This window comes from Gadus chalcogrammus, chromosome 10 (assembly GCF_026213295.1).
Source record: "Gadus chalcogrammus isolate NIFS_2021 chromosome 10, NIFS_Gcha_1.0, whole genome shotgun sequence".
Lineage (NCBI taxonomy): Eukaryota > Metazoa > Chordata > Actinopteri > Gadiformes > Gadidae > Gadus > Gadus chalcogrammus.
The window spans coordinates 19,683,761-19,703,373 of NC_079421.1; the positions used below are offsets into that span (position 1 = coordinate 19,683,761).

At 42.4% G+C, this 19,613-nt stretch overlaps 1 protein-coding gene and 1 long non-coding RNA gene across 6 annotated transcripts; both read left to right on the top strand.

Annotated features, from left to right (window-relative positions):
- The first annotated feature begins 1,013 nt into the window (after positions 1-1,013).
- Positions 1,014-10,200, top strand: LOC130390606 (cytoplasmic polyadenylation element-binding protein 4-like). 5 transcript variants are annotated; one of them, XM_056600659.1, is made up of 12 exons: positions 1,015-1,141; positions 2,089-3,214; positions 3,445-3,543; positions 5,400-5,493; positions 6,162-6,209; positions 6,333-6,356; positions 6,706-6,882; positions 7,235-7,324; positions 7,444-7,562; positions 9,123-9,237; positions 9,334-9,515; positions 9,937-10,200. In XM_056600659.1, the coding sequence occupies exons 2-12, from the start codon at positions 2,153-2,155 to the stop codon at positions 10,162-10,164; spliced, it is 2,238 nt and encodes a 745-aa protein (XP_056456634.1). In that variant the 5' UTR covers positions 1,015-1,141; positions 2,089-2,152; the 3' UTR covers positions 10,165-10,200. The 5 variants fall into 5 exon arrangements, with proteins under 5 accessions (XP_056456638.1, XP_056456634.1, XP_056456636.1 ...); XM_056600661.1 differs by lacking the exon at positions 1,015-1,141 and adding an exon at positions 1,163-1,242; XM_056600660.1 differs by lacking the exon at positions 1,015-1,141 and adding an exon at positions 1,249-1,615.
- Positions 10,201-11,091: 891 nt separating this feature from the next.
- Positions 11,092-14,815, top strand: LOC130390359 (uncharacterized). The gene is made up of 3 exons (XR_008896770.1): positions 11,092-13,802; positions 13,893-13,978; positions 14,078-14,815. It is a non-coding gene; the product is annotated as an uncharacterized LOC130390359 (long non-coding RNA).
- The last annotated feature ends 4,798 nt before the right edge of the window (positions 14,816-19,613 follow it).

Here is a 19,613-nt window from a genome sequence, read left to right on the forward strand (position 1 = left end):
GTGTGTGTGTGTGTGTGTGTGTGTGTGTGTGTGTGTGTGTGTATATCACCCTAGCACCAAACATGCTAGGATACGATGTGGTAGCAGTGGGTAAAGGGAGACAGAACAGGCTGCCGTAGCTCGGAGCGACTGAGGCGAAATGCATCAAGCTCTGCAGCTCGATTACAAGCCAAAAATAGCAGCGGCTTATTTTTAATGAGATTGCATCGCCGCGCTGCTGTGGGCTCGGTTTTTAGCTGTCAAACAAAGGGTGTCATATAATCTATCTATCATTTCTCTTTATCAATCTCATATATGTATTGATCTAGTTTTACTGTGGGCTACACCTATTACCTATCTATTTATCAATCTCCACTGTATTCATCTCATATAACTAGATTGCAATTGTATATCTACTATATATATCTCGAATGCAGGCCTACTGTGTCTGTGTCTACTGTTTGTCTATCTATCTATCTATCTATCTATCTATCTATCTATCTATCTATCTATCTATCTATCTATCTATCTATCTATCTATCTATCTATCTATCTATATCTATCTATCATTTCAAGGTATCCGTGTTTTATACGCTAAGCTCTCTTTCTGCGGATGCACTAATGGAAAATAATCATTCAAACTACTCCTCTCGAAGAGAATATCTTTGGTTCCGAATGTCTTGATTTTCCTACCGCACATTTACAACAAGCATTAGGGTTCACATTTAAATCCCCGTGTGGCTTTGATTGCACAACTCTAATTCTCATTCAAATGAAGATCGATGGTCAAGAAAATGTTAGTTGGTCCGTGACTTTATTTTGCTTTATTACACCCCTTGCGTGTATCCGAAGGCATCCATATTTGGAAAGGCAACGTCTCAATATATTTGCCATTCATTGAAAAGGAGTGCTGTGGGCGTGTCCTCAAAACACATATCCAATTAGATGTGATTCGTCTGCAAAAGTGGGCGGGGATGGAAAGGGAACCCCTGGTAGATTCGGGCCGGGGCGGGGCTAGAGACGGAAGTGTTTCCCGACTGGCCCAGCTGTCATTTAGAAGAGAAGAGACCATTTACACCGGCTGCCCACGAAATGCAGAAAAGGGAAAAAAGCTAAGAGTATGGCAACATCAAAACGATAAGGTCATGTCACCAAATTAAAGGTAGTTATGCTCGGTCTATTTTGTGATACTCACGATTATCAATCTAATTGAGGCGAAGGCAGATGTACCCATTTTCAGAGCTACTACGATGCGAAGGATTGGTAAGGCTTGTATGACATTGAACATACAGGACACGAAACCGAAGAGGTCGTTTAAAGAGCCATACACCCTTTACAACTTGTGTCCTGGAAAACTCGGCCGTCCTGCAACCGATAAGGCTTTCTATTGCATGCCTTTTATGAACAACGTCGTAGCGAATTGTGCGAATATTTCCCGACGTTGTTCCACAACGACGATAAAAACGTACATTAACGTCGGTGTGGTAGCGAATAGGATATCGTCCTAGCCTATTGGCGTGCAGGGAAAGGGAACTACCCGATTTTCTGAACAGGCAAGAAACGTCATCAACATTTTCCTCTATTTAAACGGTGGCGAATGAAGAGGTCATTGCTTTAAAAAGGGCAGATTTATTCGGTAGGTTTCATCGCATTGACTCGTCGACTTCGCTTTAGCGTTTACCGATGCGTCGCGGTGCACGGTCGGGCTACAAAATCGTGAATTGCAAACGGAATGATTCATATGGCACATGGAAGGTGGCGGAGCAGCTGTTAGCTTGTTACTAGCCGCATAACGACCTTTGGAGACGTCGTCTTCACTAGCTCAAGCTGTTAGCTGCGTTCGTCGTCAGCCTATGGTGGTTCGTTTGGGTGTTTTCCACGTTGGCTTACAGTGACAGTAGTTTCTCATCTAGGCCTACCGCTTGCTAAACGAGTCAATGATTTAATCTCATTGATTGCATCACAAGACTAAGCAGGGTGCAGCTCTCGCCGAGCCGCTGCAGTTAGTGTAGCTTGTTTTTAAGCAAAGGCCAAATGTAGGTGTTACAACACCCATTGCGTTTTTTTTCCTCCATCCATCTTACTCCTCTCCCTCTTCTGTTATTACAGGGTAAAGAAGAAACGTCGAAGGCAACAAAAAAAAACGTTTTTGAGGACTTCTCAGCTATTATAAATGGGGGACTACGGGTTTGGAGTTCTGGTGAAGAACGGCAGTGGTAACAAGTCTGCTTTCCCTGTAAGGATCCCTCCACACCTCCAGCCCCCTCACCACCCTTCCAACCCTCCCAGCCCCCCTTCCTTCGTAAATAACACCTGCTCTTCCAATGGGGGCAGTGCTTGGCTCTTCCCTGCAGTAGCCCAACACAGTAACATGCAAGATGAGATTCTGGAGGCTGACAAGTCCAAGGCGTTGGACCTCCAGGACATGCCGGAGAAGTCTCAGGGTCAGTCCCAGTCCCTCGCCCCGGCCCAGCAGGAGGCCGGCAGTGGTCTAGGGGACCTGGAGGGAGGGCTGCCTGATGACACGCTGGAGAAGGGCTCCTTGGAGAGCAGCGCGGGGAAGGACAAGCTTAGGATGGAGTCGCCGGTGCTGGGCGGGTTCGACTACCAGGACACCCTGGGGATGGGCACTAGCTGTGCGCCCTCCACCTCGTCCACCTCCTCCCTGACGAGCTTCAACAACTGGTCCGCCGCCGTGCCGTCCAACCCCTCCTCCGTAGTGGGCGAGGACGTGGGAGGGTTCTTCGGTCCGGCTGGCTCCAACGCCAACGGCCCGCCCCTCCTCTTCCAGAACTTCTCCCACCACGCCGGACCGGGCTTCGGCGGCGGGGGCAGCTTCTCCCCACAGATAGGGCAGGTGTCCCAGCACCACCCCGCCCCTCCACCGCCCCACCCTCAACACTACCACCCCCACAGTCAGGGCATGCCGCCCCAGCAGCACCGACGCTCTCCCGCGAGCCCTCACACCCCACAGCCCTCCTTCCCTCAACACCCCCACCGCGCCGGGGCGTTCACCCAGCTGCCCCACCTGGCCTCTGCGCAGAGCAAACCCCCCTCCCCCTGGGGGAACTACCAGAGTCCCTCCACCCCCAACTCTACATCCTGGAGTCCCAGTGGGGGCTACGGTGGTTGGGGAGGAACCCAGGGGGTACGGGACTATCGCCGGGGCCTTAACGGGGGACTGACGGCCCTGAACTCAATCTCCCCTCTGAAGAAGTCCTTCCCTAGCAACCAGGTAACCACCAACCATGCGGATTTTGCATTTTTTTTAACGTGAAATTCAACCAACAAACCTAGTAGTTTTGATAAATAGCTCAGCTCGAGTCTGTCTCAATGCTAATTGGTTGAATTGCTCGATAAACATGCAAATTCTTTATTTGTACATGGTTGATGATTGGACATACTTCAGAGGCTAAATGTTATATTACTCATCCATTTAAAAAAGTAACAAAACTTGCTCTTTAGATGCCCTCTCAGAAGTTCCCCAGGAACGGATCTGGGTTCAACCACAAATCCTGGATGGAGGACACGATGGGCCGCAACGACAGTGGCTACCCTTTTCAGGTGAGAACAGAAAATGGCAGCTTATTTGCAGTAAATATTCTTTACCATATACCGACCAGGACAATGGTATGTTTGATAGGGATATACCAAGGCTACCCAAGGCCGATATTCATTTGGGTGGTTGTTTTGCCACAGGAACACAAACGCATGGTATGAAAATTATATATTCTTCTAATGAAACGGCGCAAAAACGTCTGACGTTAATATCAGGCCATTTGACCGACAGTACACATTCTGGCTGACATCAATCATCGAACATCAGTTTCCGTTATAGCTTTGATGGGGAATAATTTTATAACGTGACTAAAAACGAAAAAGACTATGGCCCCTGGCTTTAAGTCGCAGTCGTCAGAAGGCTGGTGATCTTGTGATCATGTGGGCGCCTCACTTCTAAACACGACTAGTGTTGAATTTCCTCACATTTTAGTATATACGACCCCTTTGAGATGCGTGACAGAGTCGTATAGGGGTGTAACGGTACACGTATTTGAACCGAACCGTCACGGTACAGGCACTTCGGTGCGGTTACAGAGGTGCACCGCGGTCCGTAAATGTGGCGTACATAGCGTTAATATGGCGAATGTAAAGGCTTGTTTTGCGGTGCGGAACTTAAAACTTGAAGTCGGAGTTCCCCCCGGACCGTTTAGCCTTGTTAGGCTCGGCTCCCACGTGCGTGAACTCCGCGTAGTAGCAGTAGCAGAGCGCGATCGCGACTGTGTGTGGATTGATGTCTACTAGCGAACTGAGAGCGAACTGCATGGCGAGCGACAACAGAAAACCGGAGCTTGAAGATGCCCCCCTGTCATTTAAATCCCAAGTGTGGGAGAACTTTGGATTCCAGGTTAATTATCACAATGGGGAAAGACGAGGGGACAATTCGAAAGCTGTGTGCAGACATTGTTCAACAGCGATCGTCTATGCAAATGGAAACACATCGAACTTGCACAAAATTTTCGCCCCCGGTACAATTTTAACGTGACAGCACCATCCAGGTGTTACTGTCACCGCTGCGAAATGAACAAAAGTTGTTCAAACCGTTCAAACCCAGCTCCCTACACTATTTAATCAACCCCTACACCTGTCTGGGAATTCAGAACGGGCAAATGCCATCACCAGGTCTATTGGTGTTTTCATTGCCTCTGACCTACGAGAGGCAATGAAAACACCAATAGATTATAAAATACATAAGCTGTAATTTAAGTTAAGGCTGCAGTTGCACTTTTATTTAATGATTGATATTTATATTTATGTTTACATACCAGCTTTAAGAGCCTAGACTGAGCATTAACACTGGATTTTTCATTAATTTTATGTTAGGGTTATTGGAGAATTGCATCATTTTATTTGTATTTTTCATACTGACAGCTAAAACTGTTCTGTTTAATTCGTAACTAATTAAACTTATGTTCGTTCTGTCAAGCAATCAGTTTTTTCACCATAACTATGAACCGAACCGTCCTGTACCGTACCGTGACTTCAAAACCGAGGTACGTACCGAACCGTGACTGTTGTGTACCGTTACACCCCTAGAGTCGTAACACCACCTCCACTTCTGACCCTCCGGTGGATGGCTTTATCAGGCGGGTCGTTGTCCTTATCTAATATAGTCAATTCATTATTTAAGTGAATACATCAAGCCACTGTTGGTTGTGTACACATACTTTGGTGACCAATGTTGTGTAAGCAATACAGTACTACTTGCACATCAAGGCAATGGTTCCCCCATTTTGCATTGCACACTGGTCAATACATGTGTGGTGTCTCACCAACCCACCTTGTTCCTCCATCCTGTGCTGCTGCTTCTTTGGTTTTATTGAGAACACCAGGCTTATGTTTTTTTTTTCTTCCTCCTACAGCAGGAGAGAACCCGCTCCTTTGATGGTTTCAGCATGCATTCTCTGGAGAACTCTCTGATTGACATTATGAGGGCTGAGCAGGATTCCTTGAAAGGTTGGTTTTCCTTAGCAGAGATTTTTTCTTTCTTCTTTATGCGGTGAAATTGTAATGGCGGATGAGATGGCGGTATGGTGGTCACATGCCATTGATAGCCGCAGGCCTGAAGGGGAATAGTTCTGTAATGGAGGATATGTTTTACTTTCATTTATTTTCCATAGTGCCATATCATTACTCAATTAAAGGGAGAAAATGAATGGGCTATCAGCAAATTATTTCAATATAGTTCAAATATAATTTTATATTGGCCAATAATATGCGTAGCAGAGATAATTTTTTCTTGTCTGAACAACTAGTCAATTGATTGACCTTGATCAACAGTTATATATTTGCTGTATTGCTACTAGACTAAACTACTAGATGGGGTAGTCGTTTTGTCTGCTCATCATGGGTGGGGATTTGCTATTATTGATATTTCATAGACCAAATTATTAATTGATTGACCATGAGCCATTGTAATCCTTCTGGAAACTGCCATCACCCTAAACGTAACATTGGCACTCGATGAAGATCCCTGACCCATTCAATGATGGAGGAGTCTTCATGGCTGCTCGCATTGTTTCTGAGTGAACTCCATACACGTATCCGGTTTAAGGACGGTGTGTACGTAAATGGAGATGGTCTTTGTCATCCGGGTTACATTTCCTTTCTGCTGTCTCTCACAGGTCGCTATGGATTCACTCACCAGTCCGAAGGGCCCCTGCCTATGAATGGTATGTAAATAGCATTCATGCAAATAATTTGATCAAAAGGACCAGTGTTTTATTTGCAAGGATTCTGCCACATTCTCCTGAAAACCCTGATTTGAACGGTGCTCTGTATTGTCTTACATGCAGCCAGGAGTTATGGCAGACGACGAGGTAAAGTGTGAATGTTTGTCCCTTTTTAAAAGAAAGAAAATCCCTTGTTTGTCTATTTACAAAGCAGCCTTGACGGCTTCGTCAGCTGACTGTCTGGTTCGGCCTGTTTGTTTTGTATGCAGATAGCTTGGGTATGCCCTGCTCTAGTTGCTTGCCCCAAGCCAGTGCTTCTAATGTAAATTGATTCATGTTAATTGTGTCATCAAAGGCAAAACCACCATTTTGATTTGGGAACCATGTTCAAATTCAAGCTACTGTCCTTCTCGCTGTAATGGAGCACATGCAAATAACTCTTTTGCGTGGTTCAAGTCTACGTGGGCCTTACGAGTCGTTCCCTCACCATCCCCAGGCCACTCCTCTCTCTTCCCCATGGAGGACGAGCGCACCTTTGGAGAGGAGGAGCCTGGCGACCAGGGGCTCTCTGGCCTGGGCCCGGCCCACTGCTTCCCCCATCTCAACGGAGAGCGTGTGGAGCGTTACTCCCGGAAGGTCTTTGTTGGAGGGCTACCCCCGGACATCGACGAAGGTAAACACACCTGGTCCCACCGCACTGAAACACAATGGCTAGAGAGGGTTGGCGTGGGCGAAAGGCAAACATTATATCATGATGATGTATTTATTTACCATAATAACGTTCTAGTGTTATCATTAATAATATTGGCTAGAATTAGATAGATTATAGTGCACTTTTACAGGCAGCAATTTATGCATTAATTTCCAAGTATTGGGATGTATTATGAGAAGTGTGGGCTAAATGTGTTGTACATTTATGAACTTAATAGTGCTCAGAATATGTGTAAGATATAGATGGATGGATACATTTTGAATGTACTTTGAACACCTTCCGCCACTGATTGTCATGCATCGGCTCTTTCCAGATGAAATCACTGCCAGCTTCCGTCGGTTCGGTCACCTGTTTGTGGACTGGCCCCACAAGGCCGAGAGCAAGTCGTATTTCCCACCTAAAGGTGAGCTGGCCGCCGGTATCCCGAGCAAACCCATCTTTTCCTCATCCCGCTGTAGCACGCCCCGACTCCGCCTCCTGAGGGGCGAATGCACATGACCCGGCGACTATCTTTTCTCCCAGGGTACGCGTTCCTCCTCTTCCAGGACGAGAGCTCTGTTCAGGCTCTGATTGACGCCTGCATCGAGGAGGACGGCAAGCTGTACCTCTGCGTCTCCAGCCCCACCATCAAGGACAAGCCTGTGAGTGTCCCGTGTCCGCCGCCGCTGTCTCTGTGCCAGGTCCTCTCTGTGACAAAATTGTTGTTTGGTGGTGGCTGCGTCAGTGTGTAATTATACATTTTTATTATCATTATAAGTCTACTTTTAGCTGCTTGGCTTTTTATATACAACTCGGGATGGTTACTTGTGCGTCATTGGCTGCTCCGTTTGTTCAGAGTTCAGCTTCAGTATTTTGGTTGCTATCTTGGACTATTTTGTGTAAAAAGAAAATGAACAAGTATGACCCTGGAAAACGAATTGGAAAGATAACCTTCATCAACCACGACGCAGTAACGGACGCAGTGAACCACCCCTGGTTGCGTTAAACCAACCCTGATGGGTTTTCCAAGCTGGTGTCGTAGTACAGCAAAGCAAGCCCCTCTTGTGAGCTTTCTGCTGCCATGGCAAGACAAGCACACTCAAAATGGCTGCCGGATGTTGTTGACCCTGTTATGTAAATGAGCTGTGCTCAGAGTACAGATGCTGTGTGGTTGCCGGCTCATGTGCTATAATAAGGTTTAGCCAATGGCTGTTTGCCATGGTAACCTAAAATCACCTTGGGTGTCAAATGCATCGTCAACATGTTAGTGCAGCATGCATACACGCAAGCATTTCTTTCTGTGCTCAGTAAAGCAAGTATACAGTGCATGTACATCAGAATCATCACATGCATCATCATTTTTGCAGGCATTACCTTTTTGTGGAATATTGAGGGGAAATCAAGAGGAGAGTTGTAGTACTGTGAAATCCTAAATCAATGTAGCTATACTGTTGCCTATACAAATTAAAACTAGTGGCTGTATTTGGCCACTTCTCACACACAATAAACTATGGCAGCAGTTTCAAACACAACAATAAGTTCCATGTTGACACATCATTTCAATATTCATTACTAACCAATGACCACAAAACAAAGGCTACCAGCACAATATCTACATTTCCAATTCTCCGCTGCCTCCAAAAGGAAGGTGATCATTTTGATGTGACGTAAAGATCATTCTACCTCCTAGAAACAAGCATGAGAATTTTCTTAGAATTCTAGAATGCCCTGACACTTTATTCACTAGACTCAAAGCCCTCAAAGCCCTCTTTTCCTATCTAGCCATCACCTATCATCCACCTTGCTGAACTTTTTGTTTCATGATATTTATTTGCCCACACCGAAAAGGATATTCGAGGCAACATATGTGGATGGTTTAAGAAAAAGTATCTTTATTTTGCCTTTATTCTTCTAGTTACCTTGGTGTGATGTGTTGGATCAAATTCCAAGTCTTACGCTTCTAACAGTTTATCTGAAATTTGGACTTGAGCTATCCACTTGACCGTTACAAGTAGAATGACCTCATGTTCCAGGAGGAACATATTGCGTCTTCCACAGAATAGGCACCGGAAATTCACCCTGGTCCAGATGACTATTTAACAGCATGTGTTACATAGTTGTTCAAATGAAGCCTAATCTGTTAGCTGGCTTGGTCGTCAGTTGTTATAGGTTCATTTGGATTGAAACTCATTTGTTTGTGGGTTTGTTGTAAATCTCTGTAGGTCCAAATCAGGCCCTGGAACCTGAACGACAGTGACTTTGTAATGGACGGTTCTCAGCCACTAGACCCAAGGAAGACCATCTTTGTCGGGGGGGTCCCTCGTCCCTTGCGTGCAGGTAATATACAAGCAGAAGGTCAACTCAAGGTTTGTTTTTCACACAATCTCAGAACATATTTGTGTTAAGACGGACCACTCTTTGTTTGAATGACAGTGGAGCTAGCGATGATCATGGACCGTCTGTATGGTGGCGTCTGCTACGCCGGCATCGACACGGACCCTGAGCTGAAGTACCCCAAAGGGGCAGGCCGCGTGGCCTTCTCCAATCAGCAGAGCTACATCGCTGCGATCAGCGCTCGATTCGTTCAGCTGCAGCACGGAGAGATCGATAAGCGGGTGAGTAGTAGCCACGTTTAGGTTCTCAGAAGGGTCGCCGTAAGCTTGGTCATCTTCTCTCTGAATCCCTTGTTTTCACAAATGTATCCACACAAGATGGCGTCGCTTATTTTTGTCTTGTATTTTGTCTTTTATTTGCTCTCGCTTCTCTCCATTTACTGTTGACTATTTTGCAACGTAGCAAAAGCAACTTGGATCAAATTCAGATGCATGCCATTCAGTGGTAGCTTGGGGTCGGCTCATCGGGACATTGGGGATCAAATTTGGCATCTCTTGTCTCAAGGGGTGAATACCCGACCAACCTGCTCCTTTTTTTTTGTCTTTAAATGTCCATCTTTGCAGTGTCCTCTTGTTTCTTGCCTTCATTTAATCCATCGTTTCTTATCCTCTCGCTGCTGTGCTCTTCCCTTCCTCTTCCCAGGTGGAAGTGAAGCCATACGTCCTGGACGACCAGCTGTGTGACGAGTGCCAGGGCACGCGCTGCGGCGGCAAGTTTGCGCCGTTCTTCTGCGCCAACGTCACCTGCCTCCAGTACTACTGCGAGTACTGCTGGGCGGCCATCCACTCCCGGGCCGGCCGCGAGTTCCACAAGCCCCTGGTGAAGGAGGGCGGGGACAGGCCACGACACATCTCCTTCCGCTGGAGCTAAGCTGACCGGGAGTGGGATAAGTTGGATGGATGAGGGGGCGGGTGGATTGCGGGTGGGGGAGCGCGGGGAGGTGCAATGGGAGGAGGGTTAAAGAGAAAGGGGAATTTAGGGAGGGGTTTCTGGGTTATTCTATAGAAATTAATGCACTTTTCTTTTGCTGGTTCCTTTTTTTTTTTTTTTTTTTTTAAGGAAAAAAAGACTTCAAAATGTAATTTAATTTATTTTTCTGACTTTTTTTAATCAGGCCTTACAAAAATAAGTAATTGCTAAGAGAAAAAAAAAGTGAAATCTCATTTATGTTTTTGAGTTTTAAGTTAAAGGTGTGCATGAGTTTCTGGATGCATTAGATTTGGAATTAGATGTTTTTTCTGATTAACTGTACCTTATTTTCTTGCATTAGCTGGCAAAGCTGCTTACATTTTTTGTCAAGAGTAACATACAATTTGAGTGAGGTGTGTCGTACCTAAATCAGTATAATGACTATGGAAGTTGCGTTTAAGAAGAGTGCATTTTGTTAGTTTTTTGCATGCAGGACTAGAGGACAACTGTACAACTTACCAAAGGCTGAGCGTAAATCGTTGGGTAGGGAAAGACTTCAGAGGGCTGGATGACTGGACTCCTCAAGCGGTCCAGATATATAGCATAACGCTACGTCATAAAACAACATCTCTTCTTAGTCCCGGCCACCCTCTTTTTTAGATTGTTGCAAGAGCTTTTAGGTCTTGGGTTAATACAAAAACTAACTAAACACTTTGTGACCAGAAAGGGCAAACCAAAGATTGGCCTACAACAAGTTATTAAAAGCAGATGTTGACCAGAGGGGTATATCAGGAGGGACGGCGCATGCTTTCGTCGTCAAGCAGAGGACCTTGTCTTTGAGTTTATGATCGTTTAGGGGGGAGGGGAGGGGGGGGGGGGGGGGTTGGGGGTTCGGTGGATTAAGGCATAGCCCTCACATGGGGCTCAGGTATTGGCAGTAGTATTTGCTCACTTTATATTGTCAGGGATATTAGCACTGGAAGCTAACATGCTAATGTAGTATAAACGAATGAGAATGCACAGCCGAGTCTCCCCTGAGCTGTCTGTTGGCGGCGTTCCACTGCACGCTCCATCAGGGCCGGCGCTTGTGTCACTGAGGTTGTGGTTGAATACAGTAGTAGCTGGACACTCTTTGAAGAATTTGCTGTCACAGAGATAAAGATATTATTTTATACATGGCCTGCTGATTTTTGTACAGTGTTTTTATAGCTGATTATTTTGTCATGAACATATATACATTTATTATGCACTACTTTTCTAAATATTTTTTTCAATAGTCATTTTAGGCACATTTTTCACAGATGGGAGAACTCCTTTTGCAATACCTCATTTTTTTCACTTGGTAAAAATAATTTTATACCTTTGTTACTAAGAGATCTGCATTTATGGTAAACTTAATTTAAAAAGAGAAAAATGATAATATAATTTTCAATTTAGCTTTTATATATTTAAGTGCTGATAAATCTCAGTTGTTTGGTGCATTGGTGTGATTCTGTAGAGGAAAAAAAAAAAGATAAGAGGCTAGCGTTGGCCAACCGTATACAAATTCTTCTCAGTCCTAATGAATATAATTACAGGATCCTATGGCATGGCAAGATCTTTCTAAATGGATTTTGATAGTCTTGAAAATATATTCTGATATTTGCTTCTAGTCGTAGTTGATAAGAATATTATATGGTAAATGTTTTGGCTTTTCGGTCGATGTGAACTCCCCCACCTACGCCCCCTCATTGTATCACCAGAATGAATGACGCCTGTTTAAATATTTAGATCTTCTTCTCGGCATGCATGATGATAAAGCAGAGTAACATGGCTAGTGTTCATACAGGACCTATTGTAACGCACTACAGCTCCCGCCATCGTCTCACTTTACTTGACCGATTTCTTTATTTTTTTTAATCCTCGTCGATCACTATCCTCTCTCTCTCTCTGTCTCTGTCTCTCTCTGTATACACCGGTATCGTCTGCATTGCTCACACATAGACACGTCGTTTAATGCAGACCCCACCTCGACGACGCCTCAACTCGGGAGGACACTCGGTATGTAGGGGTGTCTTGTTAGTGAAGGGGCGACGGGCGTCCGACCTCCCACCCTCCTCTTGTGATGTGGCATGCTTTGGGACATAACCTGAATGTGATTGATGTTGCAAGTTAACTTTGAGCCATTATGTGCAATACTTATCCTTTCCAGAAGAGTTATTCGCAGTGTAAATCATTTAATTCACACAAATCGCGCAATCATTTATCCCCCTTTTCCTCCCCTATAATTTATGCTGGTGTCTGCAAGGAAAAAAATAAGTCTTTCTACTAATTTATACCTGAATTTATTTTTAAACATTAGTTTTGTGCTTATTTACTTATTTTGCTACTACCATGCTACTGTGATTGAAAACATTGTAAATACTAGGTTGATAATGTATTAAGCATTTGCTATTTTTTCAATTGAAATGTATAACTTTAATTTTGAGCAGATCTTTGTTATATTTTTTGGGGTGTTGTGTTAAACTTGTGTCTAGTTTTTCTAATTGCTGTACTGTGCTCCACGTTTTCAGATGAAAAGAATATTGATATGTTTGTTAGTATTACTTGATTGCAAAAATTTCAATAGTTTTTAATTGTATGCTGGGAAGGTTTTATTTATTAACTTTTTTTACTTTTATCATTTGGATTTTTATTAAGTCATTTCACATTTATAAGTTCTAATTTTTTATTTTCCTCCTGATTGCGTTGCGCTACAATACAGACGTCAGTTTTTACAGTTGGTTTGTAGTATTGAAGTAAGAGACGAAGATCCAATGTCATTCATTTGCAGCCAACTATAACTGTATGCATACATTTGAAGTATTTGTAATGTGAGATGTAGAATGAATAAAACAACTGTGAGGAACCCTCTCGTGGCCTACTTTTGCTAAGAGAACTGAAGTCAATGATTTTTACAGACACAGAGAGAGAGGGAGAATCAGTACTATGCAGATGTAATGTGCTTGTTTAAGATAAACAAACTACAAACGTATCATTTGCTACATTCCAGGTATGTTTGTGACTTCGCAAAAAGAAATGTCATGATATTTTTACCTCGAGCAAATATTGATTTTCAATATTGTGTGTTGAGAATGGTGCCATTGAGGTACTTCACTGCCATCTACTGGTCATGTTTAGTTAAGAGATGGATGTGACCCATATGCAGGTGCTGCACCATGTGCTGCACTGGCACGTCAGCCCTGACCGCTGAGCTCGTGACATGACTCCATCAGGAAAGTCGTTGCTCTGGGAAATGAGGCGCGGGAGATTGTCAAAAATGGCGAAGACCGTTTATGTGCCACGATTTGGCTCTCAATTGCATGGCAGCCAAACAAACGAACCAAAGGAATATTTGATAGATCTACCACCCACTTGTACACAGAAGAAACAATACGAGAACTGTTTGTCATCGAAAAAGGGACAATTTACAAGATCTCGCAACTACGCTAAAAACAAGCAAACTAACAATGACAACAAATCTGAAGCATCACCTACACTGCAATACAGTTGTAGGTCTGTGTCTCAAACGAGGAGGGCTTTGGACTGCGAAAAAGAGGAATCCAAATCGACGAGCCAGGGTATGGTTTGTTTGCATTGAGCTATAGTATAGCTGCTCTTACTCCTAATTGATAACAAACAATGACTTGCTATTAAATGTCCATTTCCAGGGACGGTTTTCGACCCCGACTGGGAAGAAGAACTTCCTCTTTCTGAACCCAGCCAACGCCACAAAACAGATACTCTTAATGAAAAGGTAAGTGAAGTATATTCTAGATGTCTTTCCTAGGTGTTTTTTTTTTTATAGATAGTTAAACTACACATGTCGGTTAAAAACTTCCCGGGTTCTCGGCAGCTCAAACCTGCCGTTCTGAGAACAATCGCGAAGATGCTGCGTGAGAACAGGTGTATCCGGAGGAGGCTTCTCTCCCTCAGCCAGGCCAGTCGCCCTCTGACCAGAGTCCCGGCGGGGCGCTCCCACCGCAGGGACACCTCCTTAACCCGCTAACGTATGCCTTTAATGTTTCACTAGGAATTTAGTTGTTTCAGATTTGAGTTGTCAGTTGGACCTACTTTTAATTAAAAAGGCTTAACCTGAACTATAATAAGGCCGTGCTGTAAGACCAAATGCTAGGCTAAATGTTGATTGTTGGTAGGCTACATGTTGATCGTAACCACCAAAGGCCGGTTAGTTAATACATAGTCTTAATATATGCCTATACCGAATGTGTTGGTAGGTATTTAGTTGTTGCAGATGTCTGTTGTTGCCAGTTGCACAGTTTGACCAACACCGGTAATTTCCTTCATATTGTAATAAACCTCGATTTAGGCCATCTTGTTGGCCTATATATAAGGTCGGGAAGGTGGAAGATATTACCCAAAGATGAATGTTATTGTATCGGAAACAATCTGCAAAGTTGTTTGGTACTGGAAATTAAAGTGTTACTTTCGTAAATAAGGGTCATTTTTTGTCTTTGTTCCTAGAGTCTTCACTATTTGTTTTATCTTTCCCCACCAGGGTGCGCCACTTTTTCATTTCTGGCTTTGGTCTAAATATTACAATAATTCTCCAATCTTTTCTAAAGTATCTCAAATGATCAGTTCGGTCCTTGCACAATCGATTAAGTGATCATAACTTTGATTAAAAACGTTATTTATTTATTAAATGGCACAACAAAGCAACAAAGGCATTTAAGGGGGGGGGGGGGGCAATTATCACTGGTTAAGTTTCTTTCCATCCAATGTCCTACATTGTCAAAGGAATTCATAGAATGAATGATATGTGTTGAATTTTTTTTTTTGTCTGAGAATGAATCAAGAGTTTGAGAGTCAGTCATTGACATATTTGAAGTGCCGGGTATTATGAAGTTGCAAGATACACCAAGTGATATTTAAGATCTGACTGATTTGGGCATGGCTCCTGCCTTTCAGGTCTGTATTGCCCATGTTTTGTCTGATATTCTTTTGTTCACTTTATTCTATTGATTTGAAAGAATCCTCCACTGGCAGTTCTTATGTTTATCTGTCACTAGTCTGTTTTTATTGGAGGTTCTTGCAATAATCACATTAAGTTCTAAATACAGAACAACATTTAATTTTTATTACTTGCTTTAACGAAACACAAAAACAGCATGGGACAAGACATGAAGTCGCAAGTCTTTTTATAGTTTGTTTATTCATTCACTTTGCTAAACCATGTGGCTATCATTACTTCTCAGTGTAAAATAATTGATGTTAAACCATGGACAATTTGATGTAATTGCTCCTCCAGTTTCCTAATGTTTTGATTGATTGGTCTCATTACTGTGTTTACAGTCCAGTTGTTTTACCCCATCTTGTTTTTGTTTCCCTGAACACAACAGAGCTTATTGAATGAACACAAGATCAGTATAATGTACTGAACATGCTGTATAGGAACCCTATGTAGCTTGCTTCTCAACACGCATGATAGCGTAGTCCCAGTTTGATCCCCAGGTTCAGTTTCTTGTAGGCATCTTAGCAACTTGGCAAGTATCTCTACCTGCACCTCAATGACACCTAATTTTGCAGTAAGCTTCTTTGGATAAAAGTGTCTACTACCTAAATAGTAGCAAAGGCTTTGGGATCAGTGATTAGTTGTTCTGAAATGTCAACAGTGGTCTCCCTCTGATGTTTATTGCTGTTCACCTGCAATCTATTTAAGCCAGCCTACAGCGCATCCCTTAATTACATTAGTTTTAGTGGCATAAATATTGAACACAGTCCTACGAATTGCTCTGTTAATATTTTAAGTCAATTTGCAGTCTATGGCGGTGCAAATAGTAATTTGTTTTAAACAATATAACTTTTGTTATTGACCTTCGTTGTGCTATAATCATATTTTAAACTATTTTGTTTTTCTAGTATGTAAAATATAAATGGTTGTACTTATACTATAGTCCTAATAGAATCGAGCAAAAGAATTGTAACTCATGATTTATTTAATAGTTTTAATCAGAGTCTTTTAATCAGAGCTGTGATACATAAAGGAGACAGACTGGTAGCATGTTTCCCTCTTCAAAATAAATAGGTTGGCATGGGTGTGCTGGAAACTATGAAAACTAAACTCTATTTTGGTTCTAGAATGAAATATGCATCATGGCTTAGCTTTAAAATTGCAATACATGGTACGTCTTGGTTCTAGAATATAATATGCTGCCTGATTTGTCCTGGTCCCAGAATGCAATATGCAGCAGCATGCCTTGATTGTACAATGCAATATGTAGCTTGTCTGGGGATGAGAATGCAATATACAGCGAGTGTTTGTTCTATAATGCAATAATCAGCGTGTCTTGTATTTGTATGCAATATGCAGCCTGTCTTGGTTCTAGAATTCATTATTCAGCTGCATGTCTTCGTTCCAGAAGGCAATATAAGTATACTGGAATGCAATAAGCAGCATGTCTTGGTTCTTGAATGCAATATGAAGGTTATTATTTTAATTTATTAATATTCATTTAAATCACTTTGTAGTTAAGCAAAACTATAGGGGTAGTAGATTCTTTGTTTGGCTACCATTTAGGAAATATTTCCAATCTGTAATGGTCCTGGGCATTGCTAACGTTGATTATGGTGACACAGGGCATTGGCTCAGCTAGAGCAGGTCTTCCAGTAGCTGGAAGCTTGCTACTTCGACCCTCTCTTCCTAATCATTGAGTTTTTTAAATAATCTATCACAAAATAGAATAGAATCCAATGTACACAGATACCTTATGATATTACATTTGTCACTGTTATTATTGAAATAAAATGATGTGGCTATGAATTCAAAGTAAGCTAAACACGATTGAATAATCCACAGTTGAGTTGTTTACTGTAAGCATATACTCTAGATTAGTCTGCAGTTATTTACAATAGTTTAAATTAGGGAAACATGGCCCAATTAACTTGAAGCCACAAGCTAACTGTTCATCAGTGTTGGACAAAGAGGAACCACATGCAGTGTACATAAACAGATTAGAGAGAAAGATTCTTCCTGTTCATGTTATGGACATTTCTTTTACTCCTCAAAAACCTTATTTCTCTACACACACACCTCATTTTGCAGATGTAATTTCAATTTTTTTTTCATTTCAAATGGTAAACATTCATCGATGGTAATCTGATATCTGAATCTTTCAATTATTGAGACTTGACATATTCTAAATAACACATCAATACATTTTATATTAATCCTTATATTTAAGAAAATCCTGTTTGTGTGGGACAGAGAGAGAGAGAGAGAGAGAGAGAGAGAGAGAGAGAGAGAGAGAGAGAGAAATAGAGTATTTAAATAAAGCATGTCATCTCAAGGGAAAATGCAATGGAAAACAGAAGCAAGGCGACTAACAAACGTGAACATGCTTAAATAAGCATAACTTTCACAGCCTGTTCAAATGGCTCTGAACGGATTAGGAAAAAAAGTTTTATGTTGGTGTTGCAATGTACCGGGATGTTGAGGCTTGACACTTCTTCCTGGCTTTCTTTTGGAAGCATGTGGAGCTTTGTCTATGTAATGTGGTCTTTGATTATGAATCAAACCTGATGTATTAGAAAAACAACTAATAGGCTGACTCGCAGGACCCTCAAAAAACAACACTTAACATTTCAAGGTAAACAAATACACATTTACGTTTGCAGACCAAGCAACCTATTATTACTACCATGAGTTGGTTATATTAAGCTGATATGCAGAAATCTAGAGCTGTTGTTTATTTCTGTATATATGGCTTTGTGCGTTCTGAACAGAAACCGTAGCCATGAATACAGTTCACTTCCAAACCATAATGCCCAACCCAAACCCTACAGCCTGATAGTCCTCGTGATTGAAAACGCCAAATTATTACTGCCAGTTGTCTTTGTTCTTGTCATAGGAGACATAAAAAAGCCATGCTTGTCACTTGGGTCCAAAATTACCCAGAAGGCTCTCTTTCCTATGGCTTTGGTGTGGGGAAAATCCCTTCAGAACTCTTTTTGGAGCCTATTCTTATAAGTGCATCAAACATTGGTTATGCTGAACAGCTGAAAGCATTCATTAATGGGCCTTGTAGATTTATTTTGACTGTTTTGAGATTAAATATTGAGCTTTTATGTCTTGATTGGCTCATTGTGGCTAAAGTGAAAATGTTATGAGTCTCCACCCCAGGGTTCAAACCCACGTCTTCAGTCTGTGGTGAACGACATTTAAAATGTAGTTTGAGAGACTGGCTTTCATGTTTTGATAAATGTTGTTTATATTTTTAAGAATTATAAGTCGATTGAAATTTCAGTTGTTTTTCGTGAGAATGGGGAGGCAATCTGTGATTAGCAAAATGATCAAAAAAAATCAGTACCAAATGGAACCCTTCTCTTCATTGCCATCTCAATTATTTGGTGCTAATAATTTTTTCTACTCTGTGAAAAAAGCTGTATTGAGATAGAATCTACCTTCATCTAAATTTCCTTGATTTGCCATCTCAAGGATCATCTCAATCATAATGTTTAAAGGAATTGTGAATTAATGACAGTTTAAACAATAAAAAAGATATAAATGTTATATATATATACAGATTACAGTCAAATTAAACACCTATAAAGCATTAACAGCGATCAGTGTCAAAAGCATCAGGAAACAATATCAACAGTAAATATATGATATGAGAAGCCTAGTGTGTTCAACATCAACCCATTCAGTCTGTCTCTGGAAGAGAAAAGGTTGAATTGTTCTTCTGTGTCAAGACGCCGCCGTGCCTCTATAGGCCGGTGCTCGCATTTATGGTTCCCCACTTGTGAGGTTTTGCATCCTTTTGGAGAGATGTACGTGAGCTAAAGCGACGCAGCGATTTTGCCACAACTGTCTGCTGCCTTATTTATCTTAATTGTCACAGGTGTACTTCCTCTCACATACAGAAAGCAGAACCATGGCACAAACCTACGGCAGGCAGCAGGCCTGATGAAAAACAACTAATAGGCCGACGCCCAGGACCCTAAAAAAAACAACACTTTTCAAGACAAACATCAACACATTTGCGCTTTCAGACAAAACAACCTATAATTACGTCCATAAGTTGGTAATATTAAGCTGCAGACATCTAGAGCTGTTGTGTATATATGTATGCCGTATATATGTTTGTTAAAGGAGACTGCGAATGGTTGCAGTATAGCAGATCTTCTACAGCGAACTCACTTGCTGTTGTTAGGACCAGAGTCGGCTGTGAGTGTTGTGCTGTGTGAGGAGCCCTCACGGTGCTGAGCAGCCAGAGGCTGAGCCCCCTAACACCACCGTGTAATCCAGCTGATTACAGAGAACACCCTGCTGCTGCCTCCGTCCTGATCACAGAGCACTGGCCCGACGTCCAGCAGACGACCCATGGATGCTCTGTCGGCCAGTTGTTGTTTTAAGCGTGTTTGTGTTA